Consider the following 15656-nt stretch of genomic DNA (forward strand, 5'->3'; position numbering starts at 1 on the left):
ACGATTTATTACTAAATTCGTTATTATTTCATATTGTTAGAGAAATGTGTGTGTGTATATAACAGTAATCTCATGCATTTTATCATGCATGAATATTTACTGAATAGTGTGAAATTGTGCTTATAAAAGGTTGTATTTTTTGCGGTTGTATTTTCGGTTTTCCGTTTATTACATTATTATGCACCTAACACGTAAAAAAAGTTTTTATTCTTTTCACTTTACTGAAAAAAAACTTTCTAAATCATTATTATATTACTATTTCTAAAATCTCCTATTCTTTTCGAACAAAAGGAATATGAGGTTGACTAAGTTTACTTCTAAGGTTAAATTTTTACGAATTTTCAAAAAAAGTCTGCAAAATCACCAAAATGGACTGGCCATTCCACACTTCTAACATTGGCCACTGCTAGGGTTAACAACCAGACAAGGGGTGGAAAACATTATCGGGCATGCTTGTAAAGCTTAGCTTTACTTTGTAACTTGCTCTTTCCTGTTGTGTCTCACAAATTATAATGCTTTCTCATTCACTATTCAAATCATGATGTGATGGAACAATTAACAAGGTGTAGAAAATTGGAGTTATGTCTTTAGAGTTTAGATATTAGAGGTTGTGTTTAGTATCTCAAAAATTTCTCAGGTAAGAACTTTTTCTTATAGAAATATTTATTTACAAATATTTAATTAACATTTGGTGAATCTATTTATATGTACATTTGCAACAGCAGGGATTAGTCTTCTTAATCATATTGTAATAGGAAGTACAATGCAATTTAAATAATTATAAGCTGTTTCAGCTTGATAAACTACTAATAAACTTACTATAAACTATTAGATTAGGCAGTTATCTGTCAGTTAAGCTGGGTTTTCCTAGGCGCGGAAGCGGAGAGCAGAAAAGAGATTAACATGGTGTTCCGCTCCGCTTCTAGGAAAACAGTAACATTAAACTACCTAAGACAAGTCGAGTCCGCTCTCCACATTCCTCTCTCCGCTCACCATTTCCGCGCCTAGGAAACCCAGCTTTAGGAATAACTTGATTAAGAATTCCTTAAGTACCTCTTATTGTTTCTAATCAATTATTATCTCTAAAATTTAAGTGTTCAATCATTTGGGTTTAATTTGTGTTGTTATGAGTTAACACTTTTGAGATTCTTCTATTTGTACCTGATTCAACAATGGATATTATTAACTAAATTATCTAATTGGCATTCTTATATGCGTGTTTAAAAATGTGGTATAGCCAAATGGTTACTTAAAATTGGTGCATAGTATTAAATATTTATAAAATATAATATGTGTGCATTAAAATCCCAGTTTTAAAAACTAACAGACTATAGAAAATACATTTGAGTAAGTAGTTAAGTACACATCATCAAACATTTATAAAAAATAACATAAAACACTAAAACTTCACTCTAACTTATTATAAAATGAAGAGAAAAAAGTAAAAACATCATTCTATTGCTGCTGAGGTGATCTTACAACACTTAGCTTTTAATTAATTAATTATTTATTTAAATATTACCTCAATCAAATAAAATTATCAATGAACTCAAAAATTATTCAACCGTTGTTGAGGTATGTAAGAATTAGTGATTTTAAAGATTTTTCAATGTTACAATAACAATACAAGTTACAATACCAGTTACAATAAGAGTATTTTGGCTTGTTTGTAAACTTTAGAGAATATGCACACTGAGCCCCTAACTCCATGGACATTAATCTGAATACCATATACTTGTCCATCAGGTATTCAGGTGTAGGTTTAGTCTACTTATAAATAACATGTAGCCTATGTGATGTCTGCAAATACTAGTTTCACATTGGTCATGTGTGCACATATATCCAAGACTAGTATATTGGGCTGAATGGGCTGATTAATTTTTTGAAGCAATTTGTCACGAAGACGATTTATATTTGAAGACAGGAAGGGTCGGTGCGTTGTTTGATGTGTCTTCACTGTTCTTTGGTTTTTTATTTCCTGAAATAAAACATAAAACTTTTTAATATCAAGATTTAAGACATTCTGCATGACTTATCTATCACAAAAGCTTTACTTTGAAACTTTGCCATGAAAATGTTATGGAGCTTCTGAATATATCACCAATGGTCTGTGGATTTAATGGTCAACAACACACTGAGCAGTGTGTCAGGTAACAAAATTTTAAAACCATCTAACGTGCTGATTTATGAGGTTTTACAATTTTCAAAGCTATTACATCTTCTAGAATGCAGTAGGGCCTACTAATAATGGTTTTCACAAACATATAACATGAGATACTAAAGCTGTTTTTGTTGAAAATGCCTGCCTTTACTAGTTATTTGTAATAGTCATACAGATGATATGAATGTTGTTTTTACTATCAGCTGTCTGTTTTAGTGTCCAATATTGTTCCTTGTCATGAAAACATTAATGAGAAATACATTTGATTATTTTATAGTTTAAATTCGTTTTTCATCGTAGTTTTACTTAGATTATCCCTAAACACCTCCACTTGGGAGAATAATTCAAGAGGTTATGGTCGCCAGCATCGTTTTATGTACATAACAGTGTTGGGAAATCTAGTCTACTACGTACACGGTAAGAACAATTTATACTGACGTATTTTTCTGTCTCAAGAGTATTGTTTCTTTGGTATATCTTTCGATCGAGTTCGTCCAGCTCTAAAAATGGAATACGTGAAAGGTATAAAACCATTGAAAGAAGCAGAAGATTGGCCGACGTGGAAAGATCGAGTGTTGGACGTTCTAGAGTTGTTCGACGCGGTTGAGATCGTTGAAGGAAAGAGAGTAAAGCCTACCCTCTCTGAGCCTCCGACTAAAGCCGAAAAGGAAGAACTTCAGAAATTCAACAAATCCACGACTCAGGCAAAAATAGTTATTTCTCAGTTGATGATCTACATCAACGTATTTCCGGAAGATTATCAGCTAAGGAAGCGTGGGACATTTTGATCGAGCAGTTCGATAACAAGGCAGAAGATCAGTTGTTTCGTCAGTGTTTGGATTTCTTCAGTATGGAATGGGATGATACCGAGGATGCCCCGACCGTGCTTTCAAGATTGAAGAATCAAAACCGCGAATTTGCAGCTGGCCTCAAAACACGTAACATCCAAACAGTCGAAGATTTTCTTGAGCTCCTGTTTGTGTCAAAAGTGTTACACATTTTGCCGAAGCGTTTTGAATCGTTCAAGCCTAGCTACTTACTTATGAAGGCAAACGAGAGCAAGAAACTTGAAGATATTTCATCTGCATTGATCCTTCATGAGCGTAATGTTGCTCCTACTTCAAAAGCTGGTGACATTCTTAGTGCCACAAACAGCGGTGGTCAGAAGAATAGGAAACCAAAAGGTGACACTTCGTGCAAATACTGTTCGGGGAAAGGTCATTGGATTCGCCAGTGCTCTAAATGGAAAGCTGACGGCAAGCCTGCGTATCCAGCTCGAGCTAACGGCATTAGCACTAGTTCAAAAACGAGTGACACTGATAAGAAGAGAACGAAGGGCTCGCAAGGTAACGTGACCGACAACCGAAGTGCGCTGATTTCCATCAGCAGTGACATGAATATCGTGACCACGAACGACCAGTGGTGGATCGACAATGGCGCTACGCGGCACATTACGTCAAATCTGAGTTGGTTCACGGAGTACAAACCTTTTCCTGCAAACTCGAACGCAACAGTATAGGCGGCGGGAAAGGAAGTTATAAAAGCTCTTGGCAGTGGAGTCGTTGAAGTAGCGAACTATGAAAATGGAAAACTGGAAACGTTCACACTCAACGATGTATGGTATGTTCCTGACGTTTCTCGGAACTTAGTGTCCATTCTCGCAGCTCATGATCGAAACCCTAATAGCAGGTTTGAATCGACTAATACCGAGTGTCGGTTCACTATTAACGAAAAAACTGTATTCAAAGGTACTCGAAACTGTGGTGGAACTTTGTATCGTGCCTCATTTCACACAGTTCAACCATCTGAGGTTTGCGCTAATGCAGTAGAAGACAATCGCATTCTGCAGTTATATCATGAGCGCTGGGGTCACATGGATAAACGCTACGTCCGATCGAAGCTCGAATACGAAATGGGTATCAAAGTGCCAGCCAACTACGAGATCTGCGAACCGTGTCAGTTCGGAAAGGCACACCGTCTACCATTTGGAACACGAGAACGCCCCTCAGCCCCCGGTGAGTTGTTATCCGGTGATGTTTGCGGCCCGTTTGACCCATCCTTCGGAGGTCGCCGATACTTGATCGTCATAAAAGACCACTTTTCAAGGTACCGATACTGTTTTGTCGCAAGGGAAAAATCTGCTGTGAAGGAAGCGTTGCGTGAAGTGTTGTCTAAAGCACGCACGATTGGTCATCACGTCAAAGAGTTTCTCAGCGACAACGGTGGTGAGTTTGACAACGCTGAAGTTCGTCAAATTCTCAGAGAATATGGTGTTAACCAACGTCTGACAGCGCCATATACACCCGAGCAAAATGGTGCTGTAGAGAGAGAGAGAGCAGAACAATCGTCGAAATGGCCCGGACCTTCAAGTACGCCAATCCAAATGTAACATTTCCTGCAGCGATCTGGGCGGAACTAGTCATCACTGCTGGCTACGTTTTGAACCGAGTGGGAAAGTCAGCAGTTGCCAACAAATCACCCTTTGAGCTCTGGTTTGGTCAAAAGCCGAGGATCAAACATCTGCAAGTGGTCAGCTCAAAGTGCTACGTCCATGTTCCTGTGCAGAAGAGGCGGAAAATGGACAAGAAAGCTGTGGTTGGTTACCTAGTTGGATACGATGGCGATGAACGATATCGAATCTACGTCCCAGAGAGAAGAGATATCGTAGTTTCTCGTGACGTCGTTTTTCAAGAAATCGTTGGAGACTGTGACAAGAAAGTTGAGTGGCCCATCAAGATTGAGAAAACCAATGACGTCGAAGAAGATTGGCAAGAAGTTGAAGAGACTATTGACGAGCCTAGTTCTCCAGTGAAGGGTAATAATGCGCCTATACCGACTGAAGTCCCTTCAAGTAGCAGTGATAGTGAAGATAGAGAGTTATCCAACGATCCTGCAACTCGGCACTCGACTCGGGAAATAAGGCAACCCGAGTGGCTAAACGATTACGTCTCGTCAAACTTTGCTGAAGTTCTTCTTGTTGACGATGGAACTAAGTCTTACACTGAAGCCATCAGTTCAGAAGATAGTGCTGAATGGAAAACAGCAATGGACAAAGAAATGGGGTCCATGCATAAACACGGTGCATGGGAATTGACCGAACTCCCTCCGGGAAAGAAGCCAAATGGGAACAACAAGTGGGTCTACCGAATAAAGCGCAATCCTGATGGAAGTGTTGACAAATATCGAGCGAGATTGGTCATCAAAGGATGTGCACAAAGACCTGGTATTGATTATGCCGAAACCTTCAGCCCGGTTGCTCGTCTGGAGGTCGTTCGATCAATATTGTCCATCGCAGCTGTTGAGAAGATGGTTCTACGGCAGTTTGACGTCTCAACTGCGTTCTTGTACGGAGACGTTGAAGAAGAGATTTTTATGAAGCAGCCTGAAGGATATTCAGATGGGACAAATCGTGTTTGTTGTCTCAAACGCAGCTTATACGGCCTGAAACAGGCACCTCGATGCTGGAATAAACGGTTTGACGACTTCATGAAAGGCTTAGGATTTCGACAGAGCCGTGAAGATCCCTGCGTCTACATTTGTCCTACCCCTGCTGGAAAAATCATCGTTGCATTCTATGTTGATGACGGATTAGTCGCAGCGACTAGTCAGACTGAAATGGACTTATTTATTGGGCAACTTCGTTCACAATTTGAAATTGTTGCTAAAGAAGTGTCATACTTTCTCGGACTCGAAATTTCTCAAAGTGATGGTGATATATTGGTCTGCCAATCAGCGTATATCAAGAAGATCGTTTCTCGATTCAACATGGAAGGATGCAAGCCAGTACTTACTCCCATAGAGAAGCTCACTGCTCAAACACCAGGGAAAGCCTCCGATTTTCCATACCGATCGGCAGTTGGAGCCCTACTTTATGTTGCTCGTGGTACTCGTTTTGACATTGCATTTAGTGTAAGTGTTCTATCACGTCACTTAGAAAATCCTACACAAGATGATGTCACAAGAGCAAAGCGTGTTATACGCTATTTGGCCGGCACTGTGGACCAGAAGCTAGTGTACCAATCCAAACCTAAAACACGTCTACTGGAGTGCTATAGTGACGCGGACTTTGCTGGTTGTCCAACTACAATGCGTTCAACAAGTGGAGTTATTATTAAATACGCGGGTGCAGCTATCACTTGGCTAAGTCGTCGTCAGGAGTTAGTTGCGGACTCAACTTGTGAAGCTGAAATCATTGCAGCTAATCTTGGTTCAAAAGAAACAATCTGGATTGCTCGTTTGTTCAAAGAACTTATAGGATTGTCTGCTGTTCCTATCCTGAAAGTTGACAACGAATCAGCAAGAAAACTCTGTGAAAACCCCGAGTTTCACTTTCGTACAAAACATATTCAGCGGAAGTACCTGTTCATTCGAGACAGGATAAATATAAGTATGCTGACTGTAAAGCACATCGGTTCAGAATATCAACTAGCAGATATACTGACGAAGCCTATACCTCGACCAAGACTTCAAGTTCTGCGAGAAAATCTTGGACTATGCAAATAAGGGAAAGTGTTGAAAATGCCTGCCTTTACTAGTTATTTGTAATAGTCATACAGATGATATGAATGTTGTTTTTACTATCAGCTGTCTGTTTTAGTGTCCAATATTGTTCCTTGTCATGAAAACATTAATGAGAAATACATTTGATTATTTTATAGTTTAAATTCGTTTTTCATCGTAGTTTTACTTAGATTATCCCTAAACACCTCCACTTGGGAGAATAATTCAAGAGTTTTAAGGGCGAGTGTCAGGTGTTGGTATCAGGAATTGCCGTGGACACACACAAACAAGAAAATACATTATTGCTTCTCTTTATTCTAGAGTTGTTGTTTTTTGGAAAACACATATTCAAGTTAAATTTAGGTGCCCGTTTTAAAATTCAAATACAGTACATACCGTACTATCCATCACACAAATTGCAATGTATCCGCCTGTCTTTCCAGCACATGGTTTAAAATATTACAACAGGTAGTATGCTAGTAAAGAAATACTTTACTAAAGCAAATCATTAAAAGAGTTTTCTAGTTTTTTTTCTTTTTTTCTTTTCAGAAAGGATTAGTAGAGGGGATGCAATCTTTAGATGCAAGGAGACTAGCTTGTCATGCAGATGCACACTTATTTTACAAACTGATTTGCTAAAATAATGTAATCCAAGTTGAGTGTTAATCACATTTTTAGTTAACTGAAAACTAAGTTATAACATAACCAATAACCATTGATTCCAGTGCCTAAACTGATAACCTGGTGTTTTATAAAACACGATGCGTGGTCCTTCTTTGGTGTTGGCTAGGGGCATATTTTTGTCTCAAATATTTAGAAGAAATGAATATTTATAAAAAAGAAAGGAAAAGTGAGAATAAAATTTACCTTCAAAAAAGTAAGAGGTGATATTAGCTACAGGAGCTTCCACAATGAGGTATAGAGCTGCAGCCGACAGGAAACTGATCACTGTGTCTGCTGCGAAGAGGAAATACTGCAACACAGGTTACATTGTAAGTGTTAACCAAACTCATGATAGATGGATGATATTGACGATATTGTCATATGAACGTCCAGATCTAATTTTTGATTAACAACTACTAAGCCATTTAAAAATTTGTTTGTTTAATGCTTGGACCCACAATTTCAAAGTTTCTTTACAACATTAACCCTTCGCTTCCATGTTGTAAATAAATAGAGAAATATGTAGGTAGGCTAACAGAAAAATAGGTTATCATAAGAACGTTTTTTTACAAATTTCTGAAAAATAGTTACTGGTTTTCAAATATGATTAATTTTGGAAATGTTTAAGTATGTTGATATTGACTAAAGCTTGTTGTCAACATATAATAAATTATATTGATCATATGTAGTGGAGTAGTGGAGTGGAAACGCATGGGAACTGCGCTTTATCCAAAGAACAACTTGTTCGATGAACAAAGGTGACATGATGAATATTGATAGACAACCCTTATTTTTTATACCACAATGGTTAGCGTTCCCGCATTAAAGACTTTACGACTAAACTAAACCACTGATCATATGTAAATGGGAATGAAAACAACCACTATTAGCGAATTTCCCACGTAAGGAATAAGCTATGGCCGTAGGTCCTATGGTAAGACCTAGACCCAGAACCGGTTTACTTCGTTCTTTTTTAAGTCCCCAGAGGCCAAAAAACCACATTCATTCAAATTCATATATAAATGTATTTACATGGTAACATAAGGTGTCCACTGATCATTTCAAACAAGCAAATCTCTAATTGCATAGGTAGGCCCTAGTTGGATTTTCACTAAAACACTTCCTTAAAATTGTCAGATTTATTCCATATTAAAATAGCATCAAATTTTATGAGTACTTAGATTTCCATTTTAAGTAGCAAGTATTCTCCCTAATAATGGTTTTTTTGTTGTTTTTAAATTGAAGTTAAATAAAGGTTTACTTCTCTTAGTATTCTATTGAATTCTTTTTTAACACGGTAACATGTATCCATCTCCCCTCATGGTTGTGAGGGGGGAGGGATCGCTAGGGTGGTTTAGGAGATGGGAAAAGATAATTTAATTCTCTTTGATGTAATTATATCAACACTCATGTCATATCTTCATGTTAACTGTCTAACACTTACTATCACGTAGGTGGAATGCAGAGACGTGGTAGTCCTCATGCTGTTAGTTTGTGAGTTCTGAATGAACACATGAGTGAGGTAGGCACAGTATGTCAGTCTAGCCATGGGAATCCAACCTCTCCAAGACAGGAACTTGTCTACAAATCCTACACAAAAAATCAGCTAAGTTTGTCAATTTTTCACACATTTGATTTAAAGTAGTCAACTTAATTATATTACGAGTATTTTTAATAGCATGCACCTTATGGAAATAAAATAGCAACTGTGATTGGTTTTTATTTTATTGCTTAAACCATTTAGTGTTTTTGGAAAACCATTCATATTAGGATTTCTCTTTATTGTAACCCATACAGCCATTTCCTGGAGTTTGGCTGTTTACTTACGAGACATCCAATTTATTTTTATAATGTTTTTGTGTTCACCTCCATATCCTAGAGTACACACTAGGATGATCCATGAGAAGCCCAGAGCCAGCAGATGTCTGTGGAGTATGTGGTAAACAGTGTCTACAATGGGGTTGTACACGTACGAGGGAGCCAGGAAGTAGTTGACAAAGAAGATGCTGAATAATATAAAAAAGACTGAGACAACCCAACCAACCCAGAGCTTCCACTGGAACAAAGTAGTAGAAGAATTTAGTATTCATTAAATATTACAGAGACACAAAGTTTCACCCTCAGAAAGCTTTTAGAGCCCAGAGGAAATGAAAGGTTGGAGAGGACTAAGTCCTAGAACCCGCGTCACGGGAAAACATAAAATGCCAAATATGATGTAATAATCCTAGCAACAGAACCCGTTGTGGTTAAATGCAACGGTCTCAAGGAAAATTATGGTTATGAAATTCACCAGTTTACTCACTAATAATTATTAGTACAGATTAAGCACATAACTTTAGAAACACACACAACATAACACACTTTAACAACAAATGCAACATGTAAACTAAGAAAATCAATGAAATGACAGTACTGTACAAGAATCAGCTGTGTTTCAGTACAGTTCTTAGAATTGAAAAGTATCCCATAACAGCATTGTTTACTTTCATAACAGCATAGTTTTACTCATAACAATACGGGTAACGGACCAATGAGGTTCAAGGATTGAGAGAGGAGAAGCAAAATTGTAATGATTCAAAATTCAACAAATCAGCTGTTCAGGCCAATTTAATTGTTGATTGATGTAATTAGTGTTTGATACACTGTTTCATTGCATCACTGTCAGTGGCAATGAGAGGTTATAAACAAAACCATAACCTCTCTTAGAAGTTACGAGTATAGTGATTTTTAATTAAAACACCGTAGGTAAAGTAGTGTACGCAACTCGCGTAAATAGTGTTAACGACACTCCCATCGTAGAAGTTTTTAAGGCACTCGCCAAGGCTCGTACCTTAAATTTTCTACTTGTGTCGTTAACACTATCTTTATGCAATCTGCGTAAACTACTATAACACATTTTTCATATGGGGGAAAAATTTGTATAATTATTTGCAAATCTACACAAATTAGGCTATCCAATAACCATTTATTAACAAAATCGGCCCAGTAGAAGTCTAGATTTATTTGTACTAATTTTTAACAAAAATATCTTTAACTCAGTATTTTGTCACCACAATAAATTTTTAGGATGATTAGCTTTTATTGAAAATAACTTTTAAATGGTCACAAAATTTACCAAAGTGGAAGGTGATATTCTGAAAGAGAATCAAATTTCCTACAAATTAATGTGTACTATGCATTTCTTGAAAATTCCCAATAAAGGCAGCTAAAAGTTGCCTCCAAATAAAAAATGTGAAAACCAACGGGGGTTCAATGTATTTCTTATGGAAAACATGTTTTTTATAATCTTTCACCTTAACATAACAAAAACAAACTTTCATAATTACTTGCAAATCATCTACAAAAAATTAAGCTTTCCAACGACCCATTAGTTAATAAAATCAGTCCAGTAGAGTAGAACTGTAGATTTAGCTGATTTTTAAAACTGAATTATTATATAAGTAAATGATTATTATTGTGTTGTTAAAGAGTATATAGAGTAATGTAGTGTTTACTAACTGTAGGTAGCTTGATGATGATCTTTCCTTTTTTGATGAGGAACAAAAGGTAGCCAAGTGCCAATCCCAGCAAAAATGAGAAAGCTCGGAGATGGGTGATAATGTAGTCTTTGGTGTTGTTTACCTCCGTCCTGCGATCACTATAACAGTACAATCCACAAAGATATCAAATATTTTACTCTAGTTAGACAATATCACTGAATTCATATCCACAAATTCACAGTTTAAAATATATTATACATCGATTTTAAAAACCAGACAAACACATAGCTAAGCATAGTAGTAAACACATACAGTTGTAACAGAGAAGTTACAAGGTTATTTAAATTGGGTTTAGTTGTTCTGCCGTGCTTCGCAACGGGACAAGAATACCTAAGAGATTAATGTAGGTCTCGAAATCTATTGTAAAAGACAGTTACACACACTTACAATGCTAATTATACAGGCAAATCTCAATTGTACTTAAGTTATTGATTTTTTAAATGAAAATCTCTTCTGTTTTTGTATCAAACTGTGTGGCAGAATCAAAAGAATGGAAAAGTAAACAAACTATAAATTAAAACAAATCGATCTTTTTTTTCACTTACCATCTTTTCTGTATATTTATCGTCTTGTGACAAGACGATAAATATACAGAAAAGATGGTAAGTGAAAAAATCTTGTGAGTAACAGTATAAGCGTAAATATATGTTTTAAGTGTTATAAGATGTTCCTTTTATTTACTTTCCGTAAATTTAATAACACGTACAATGCTGATCAAGAAGTTATTTAAAACAAATGTAACAGCTGATGCATATTCAATATTATTTTACTTTCATATGTTTTGTTAGTAAACAAATCTAACTAAAACTCTCTCAAAATCCCTCACATGGGTACCTTTAAGACAGTCCTAGGGCTATGGAAATGGCCATGAAATTCTACATGTATGTACCAAGTTTTGTGGCCACCGGTCCAGCGGTGTCCGAGTTCATCACTGCTAAACAAATATACAATCAGGGCTTTTTGTTTAACATTTGTTTGGTTCTTGAAGTACCTACATCATTAAAAAAAATTAACTTTTACTCGAGAATCATTGCTAACATGAAATTCTACCATGTTTAGTGTCTATTTATGTGGTGTTGTTAGCCAACAACAGATTTGAATCGAGTCAGTTGTGCTATTTCCATCTTCTTACAGAGAACCATCTTCTTAGCAGAGAAATGCGTAAGGAGCATCAAGATGCAAAAGGAGCATCAAGATGACAGCAAGTTTTAACTATTGGCCTTATAAGGGAATGCTCACAGTGTGACAGCTCCTCCAGCCTTGAGCTCCTCCGTGTAAGCGTTGATGAGAGCAGCAACTGTAGTGAGGGTAGCTAGCACTGCAGTGATGGTGAGGCCTACTCGAGGACGGCGCCACAGTGGGAGCAACACCAGCGGAGACAACACGTACAGCTGGAAGTCTGCACACAGGTACCACGCCTGAGGAACACACTGCAAAACAACACTCTGATATACAAGGTATATAAGTGTTTGTGGTTTAGAAGAATTGTTCAGCCTAAGTTGGAGGAGGACCAACTCAATTACGTTATGAGTTCCGGAAAGTGTGCCATTTTGAGGGAAGCTCTTGAAGAGACCGAGAAAGCTACTAAATGATAACAAAACAACATTCTCCAGAGTCATGTGCATTTATGTTCTTGCAAGTGAACCTAAGAAAAAGCTCAACAACTCAATGTTTGGCTCTCTAGAACGCAAGGCACACATACATCATACTGCTGTCTGAAGTATACTCCAAAGCAGTGCTTAATAACTGGTTACTGGACAGAACCTACAGGTCGAGCTGCAATTTTTAAATGCAATCCTGACCTGAGCTAAGCATAATGCAAACATTGAGTATTTTTGAGCTGAACATCTTCAGAAAAGCATTGCAGCTATATAGTGGCTCCCACATGCTGATAACGAGTTTTTCCTGCCAAATCGATTGGGTAGAGTGGGATAGAAAGTCACTGAGTCACCTTAAGCCAGTACCATCAGAAACCATTTAAATAGGTTGACGAGTTGGAACAAAACCATTTGAAATTTACGAGTTTAGTTAACATCATCAGAATGAGATTTAAAATACCAAACCAGCTAAAACAGAATAGCTAAGAAACTAAAATCCCATCTGGTCCTGAAGAAATTATGAAAAACTGTTACAGGGCCAGAATGCAACATGAGTGATGAAGAAAGGGGAAGTTTTTTAGTGGGTTGCCAGAAAGGAACAAGACCAAGAGGGAAAATAGCCCACTCCAACACCACATGGTCACTGGTAAACCCCAACATACCCTTTAGGGATCTTCCTTCACTGGCAAATTCTACAAACCCTTGTATTGAGCAGTTTTTTGTCATCCTCCAAAAAGAGAAAAAAAGTTTTATTGTGGTAAAATTCACAAAAAACAACAAAACACCACAACTACCTGTGGTTGTAGGATTTTAGTTTAAAGCTCTTCATGTCGACTAGCCGTAAACAAACAAGGCATTATTGAAACAGTAACACACAATAGACAACTGCACAACCCAAAACAAATGACAGATGTGTCATAACGTTTAGCTTCATTATGCACAATACACTGCCTTTTGAGCGCAGTGAACGTAACAGGATGGCCTGAAAACGACTGCATTGAACTGCATAGTTTTGAGTAGGCTCTGCAGTGTTCTGTAAAGCTTGGAAACACTAAAATCCTTTTTAAATGTAACTCTAAAGCTAACAGTTGGTAGAACTTTCAGGAGTTCCATATCAAATTGAACAAGTTTATGAATTAACAAACAATTGAAATTACTTTTGAATTGCAATGAAAAGTTGCTTCTACCAAAATCCAAGAGACCCTTAAACATGGCACAATTTGCTCTGAACAAGCCACTTCATAAGTCTGGTTTTTTAAAGGTAGTTCTTTCAATTGTATTAACAAGTAATAAGAGTATACTCATTAAGTTAAAACTAATGAATGGAAACAAATCTGTCACACCCTAAACATCCTAAATCCCTGAACTATGACTATCCAAACAACACAATTAACTTACCATAGACACTGGATTGACATAGTTAGCTATGTAAAGCAGAGTAGACCACCAGTTGGTCTGGCAGTTGTGTTGGTAGTCATAGAACATCCTACGCCAGAGAGGACCATCAGTGGCTCGCCTGAGTATGGTGGCTTGTAATAACACCAGCGCAGCCAGTGTAGGGGTGAGTCTACAGCAGAACATGTATTCAGCATGAACGATAAACATGCTAAATCTATAGGCTGTGTGAAATTGTGACCTTTATTGTTATTTTGTATTTGGTTGAGGTATAAACCTTCAGTTTGTGTTTTTTTTTTATTAGTTATTCTTTCTCCTTAGAAACTTCTGTACAATCAAAGTTTTATTTACAATTGACTTCTGAAAACTAAAGTAGACATCCCAATATATGAGACATCTTTAGCCAATTTTTGTTTCAAAAGAACTAAGAGGCCTCTATAGAGCTAAAAGCATAAAATTATATTTTCTCCTTTGGTTTTAGCAAATTTCCCAATAAGAAAGTAGCTATTACCGTAGGTGGTGAAGTAAGACAATACAGTATTTAGGCCTGGGCCCGATTTACTTTTTCATTTTGATGCCCCCAGAGCTGAAAAACACCATTCGTTCAAATTGATATATATATGTGTGTGTCCGTGAACGTGATAGCTTGAGTAATTTTTGTCCGACTTTGATGAAATTTTGTTTAAAGGTGTAAGGCAGGATAAACTTGATTGAGTTTGTGAACCAGCTTGATCGGACGATGGGAACAGGGTTTTCCAGGGGGTTTTATGTGGTAAAAATTATTTTTTCTCATTTTTGACCCTCAAAACACAAAATTCCCTAATTTCTCTCTAGACCTTTTTAAAGAGCTTAAAAAAACAAGTAATTTAGTATATCTTTTTTTACAAGTAACTGAGAAAATTCTAAAAATTGTAAATTTAAAATTAGGTACCATGTTATTCTTATGGATAATATTGTAAAATGTTATAGTTTGCTTGTTTATGAATATATTTTGATCAAACTTGACCAATTTTTTTATTTTATATTAAGCTATTATTAATAGGTACATTACTAAATAACACACTTTATTAGTTTCCTTGTAGCAGCAAACGTAGGTACTCGTCAAACCTAATGTTATTTAGGTTGCAATAGGTAGATTGCAATTTCAGTTTGAGCGCATTCATCAATGTCAGTATATTCTATCAATGGCTCAATATTCAACCAAGTCCATTTTATTTCTAAAAATGATTACAGCTTTAACGTGGGAATGGATTACTCCATGGGAGATTACAAATAAAACTATATTTTAATACTTCTACATATTTAAAAACTTCCCCTAATGGAGGGGAAGGTTTTTTCTGACCTTTTAGTATTTAAAAACTGCAGAGAATAGGACAGTTCAGCTACTGTATAAACCCACTGAGAAGTGGTAGACTACTTGTAATAAGAGTCAATAAGAGTACTTGTACAGAGGAAGCTTGCTTATGGGACGACCTGAGCTCTAGTGTGTTGTGATGGGAATATACTTGTGACGAGCAAAGAAGAGCACATAAAAAATTAAAAATATTTAGTTTATAAATGTATAAACTAGAGGACCCATGCTGCTCCGCAGCGTTAAAATAAATATTATATCCGAAAATAATCAAATTTATGATTTTTGATTGAGTAATCCAGTATCTTGAGCTTAACTGATTCAAACGATCAATAGCTCAAATTAAAGCCTATAATTTACTGATTATTTTGAGTCTAAAACATATAAAAACCCTAAACAATACTGGAGAGATTGATTTTTAATCATAGAAAAACCTTATGAAAAATAAT

At 36.6% G+C, this 15656-nt stretch overlaps 1 protein-coding gene across 1 annotated transcript in view; it reads right to left on the bottom strand.

The window, feature by feature from the left end:
- Nucleotides 1–642: 642 nt before the first annotated feature.
- Nucleotides 643–15656, bottom strand: part of LOC128984156 (nose resistant to fluoxetine protein 6-like) — a 69825-nt gene continuing 54811 nt past the window's right edge. The window contains exons 16-22 of the mRNA XM_054403447.1: nt 13860–14028; nt 12103–12293; nt 10823–10961; nt 9191–9380; nt 8769–8914; nt 7529–7634; nt 643–1978 (exon numbers count right to left, since the gene is read on the bottom strand). Coding sequence (XP_054259422.1) covers nt 1896–1978; nt 7529–7634; nt 8769–8914; nt 9191–9380; nt 10823–10961; nt 12103–12293; nt 13860–14028 — 1024 coding nt within the window. The 3' untranslated portion in view covers nt 643–1895. The remainder of the gene's footprint in view (nt 1979–7528; nt 7635–8768; nt 8915–9190; nt 9381–10822; nt 10962–12102; nt 12294–13859; nt 14029–15656) is intronic.

The sequence above is a fragment of the Macrosteles quadrilineatus genome, unplaced genomic scaffold (assembly GCF_028750875.1).
Source record: "Macrosteles quadrilineatus isolate MER2022 unplaced genomic scaffold, UCM_ALF_1.0 Scaffold_2__2_contigs__length_208266976, whole genome shotgun sequence".
NCBI classification, from domain to species: Eukaryota; Metazoa; Arthropoda; class Insecta; order Hemiptera; family Cicadellidae; genus Macrosteles; species Macrosteles quadrilineatus.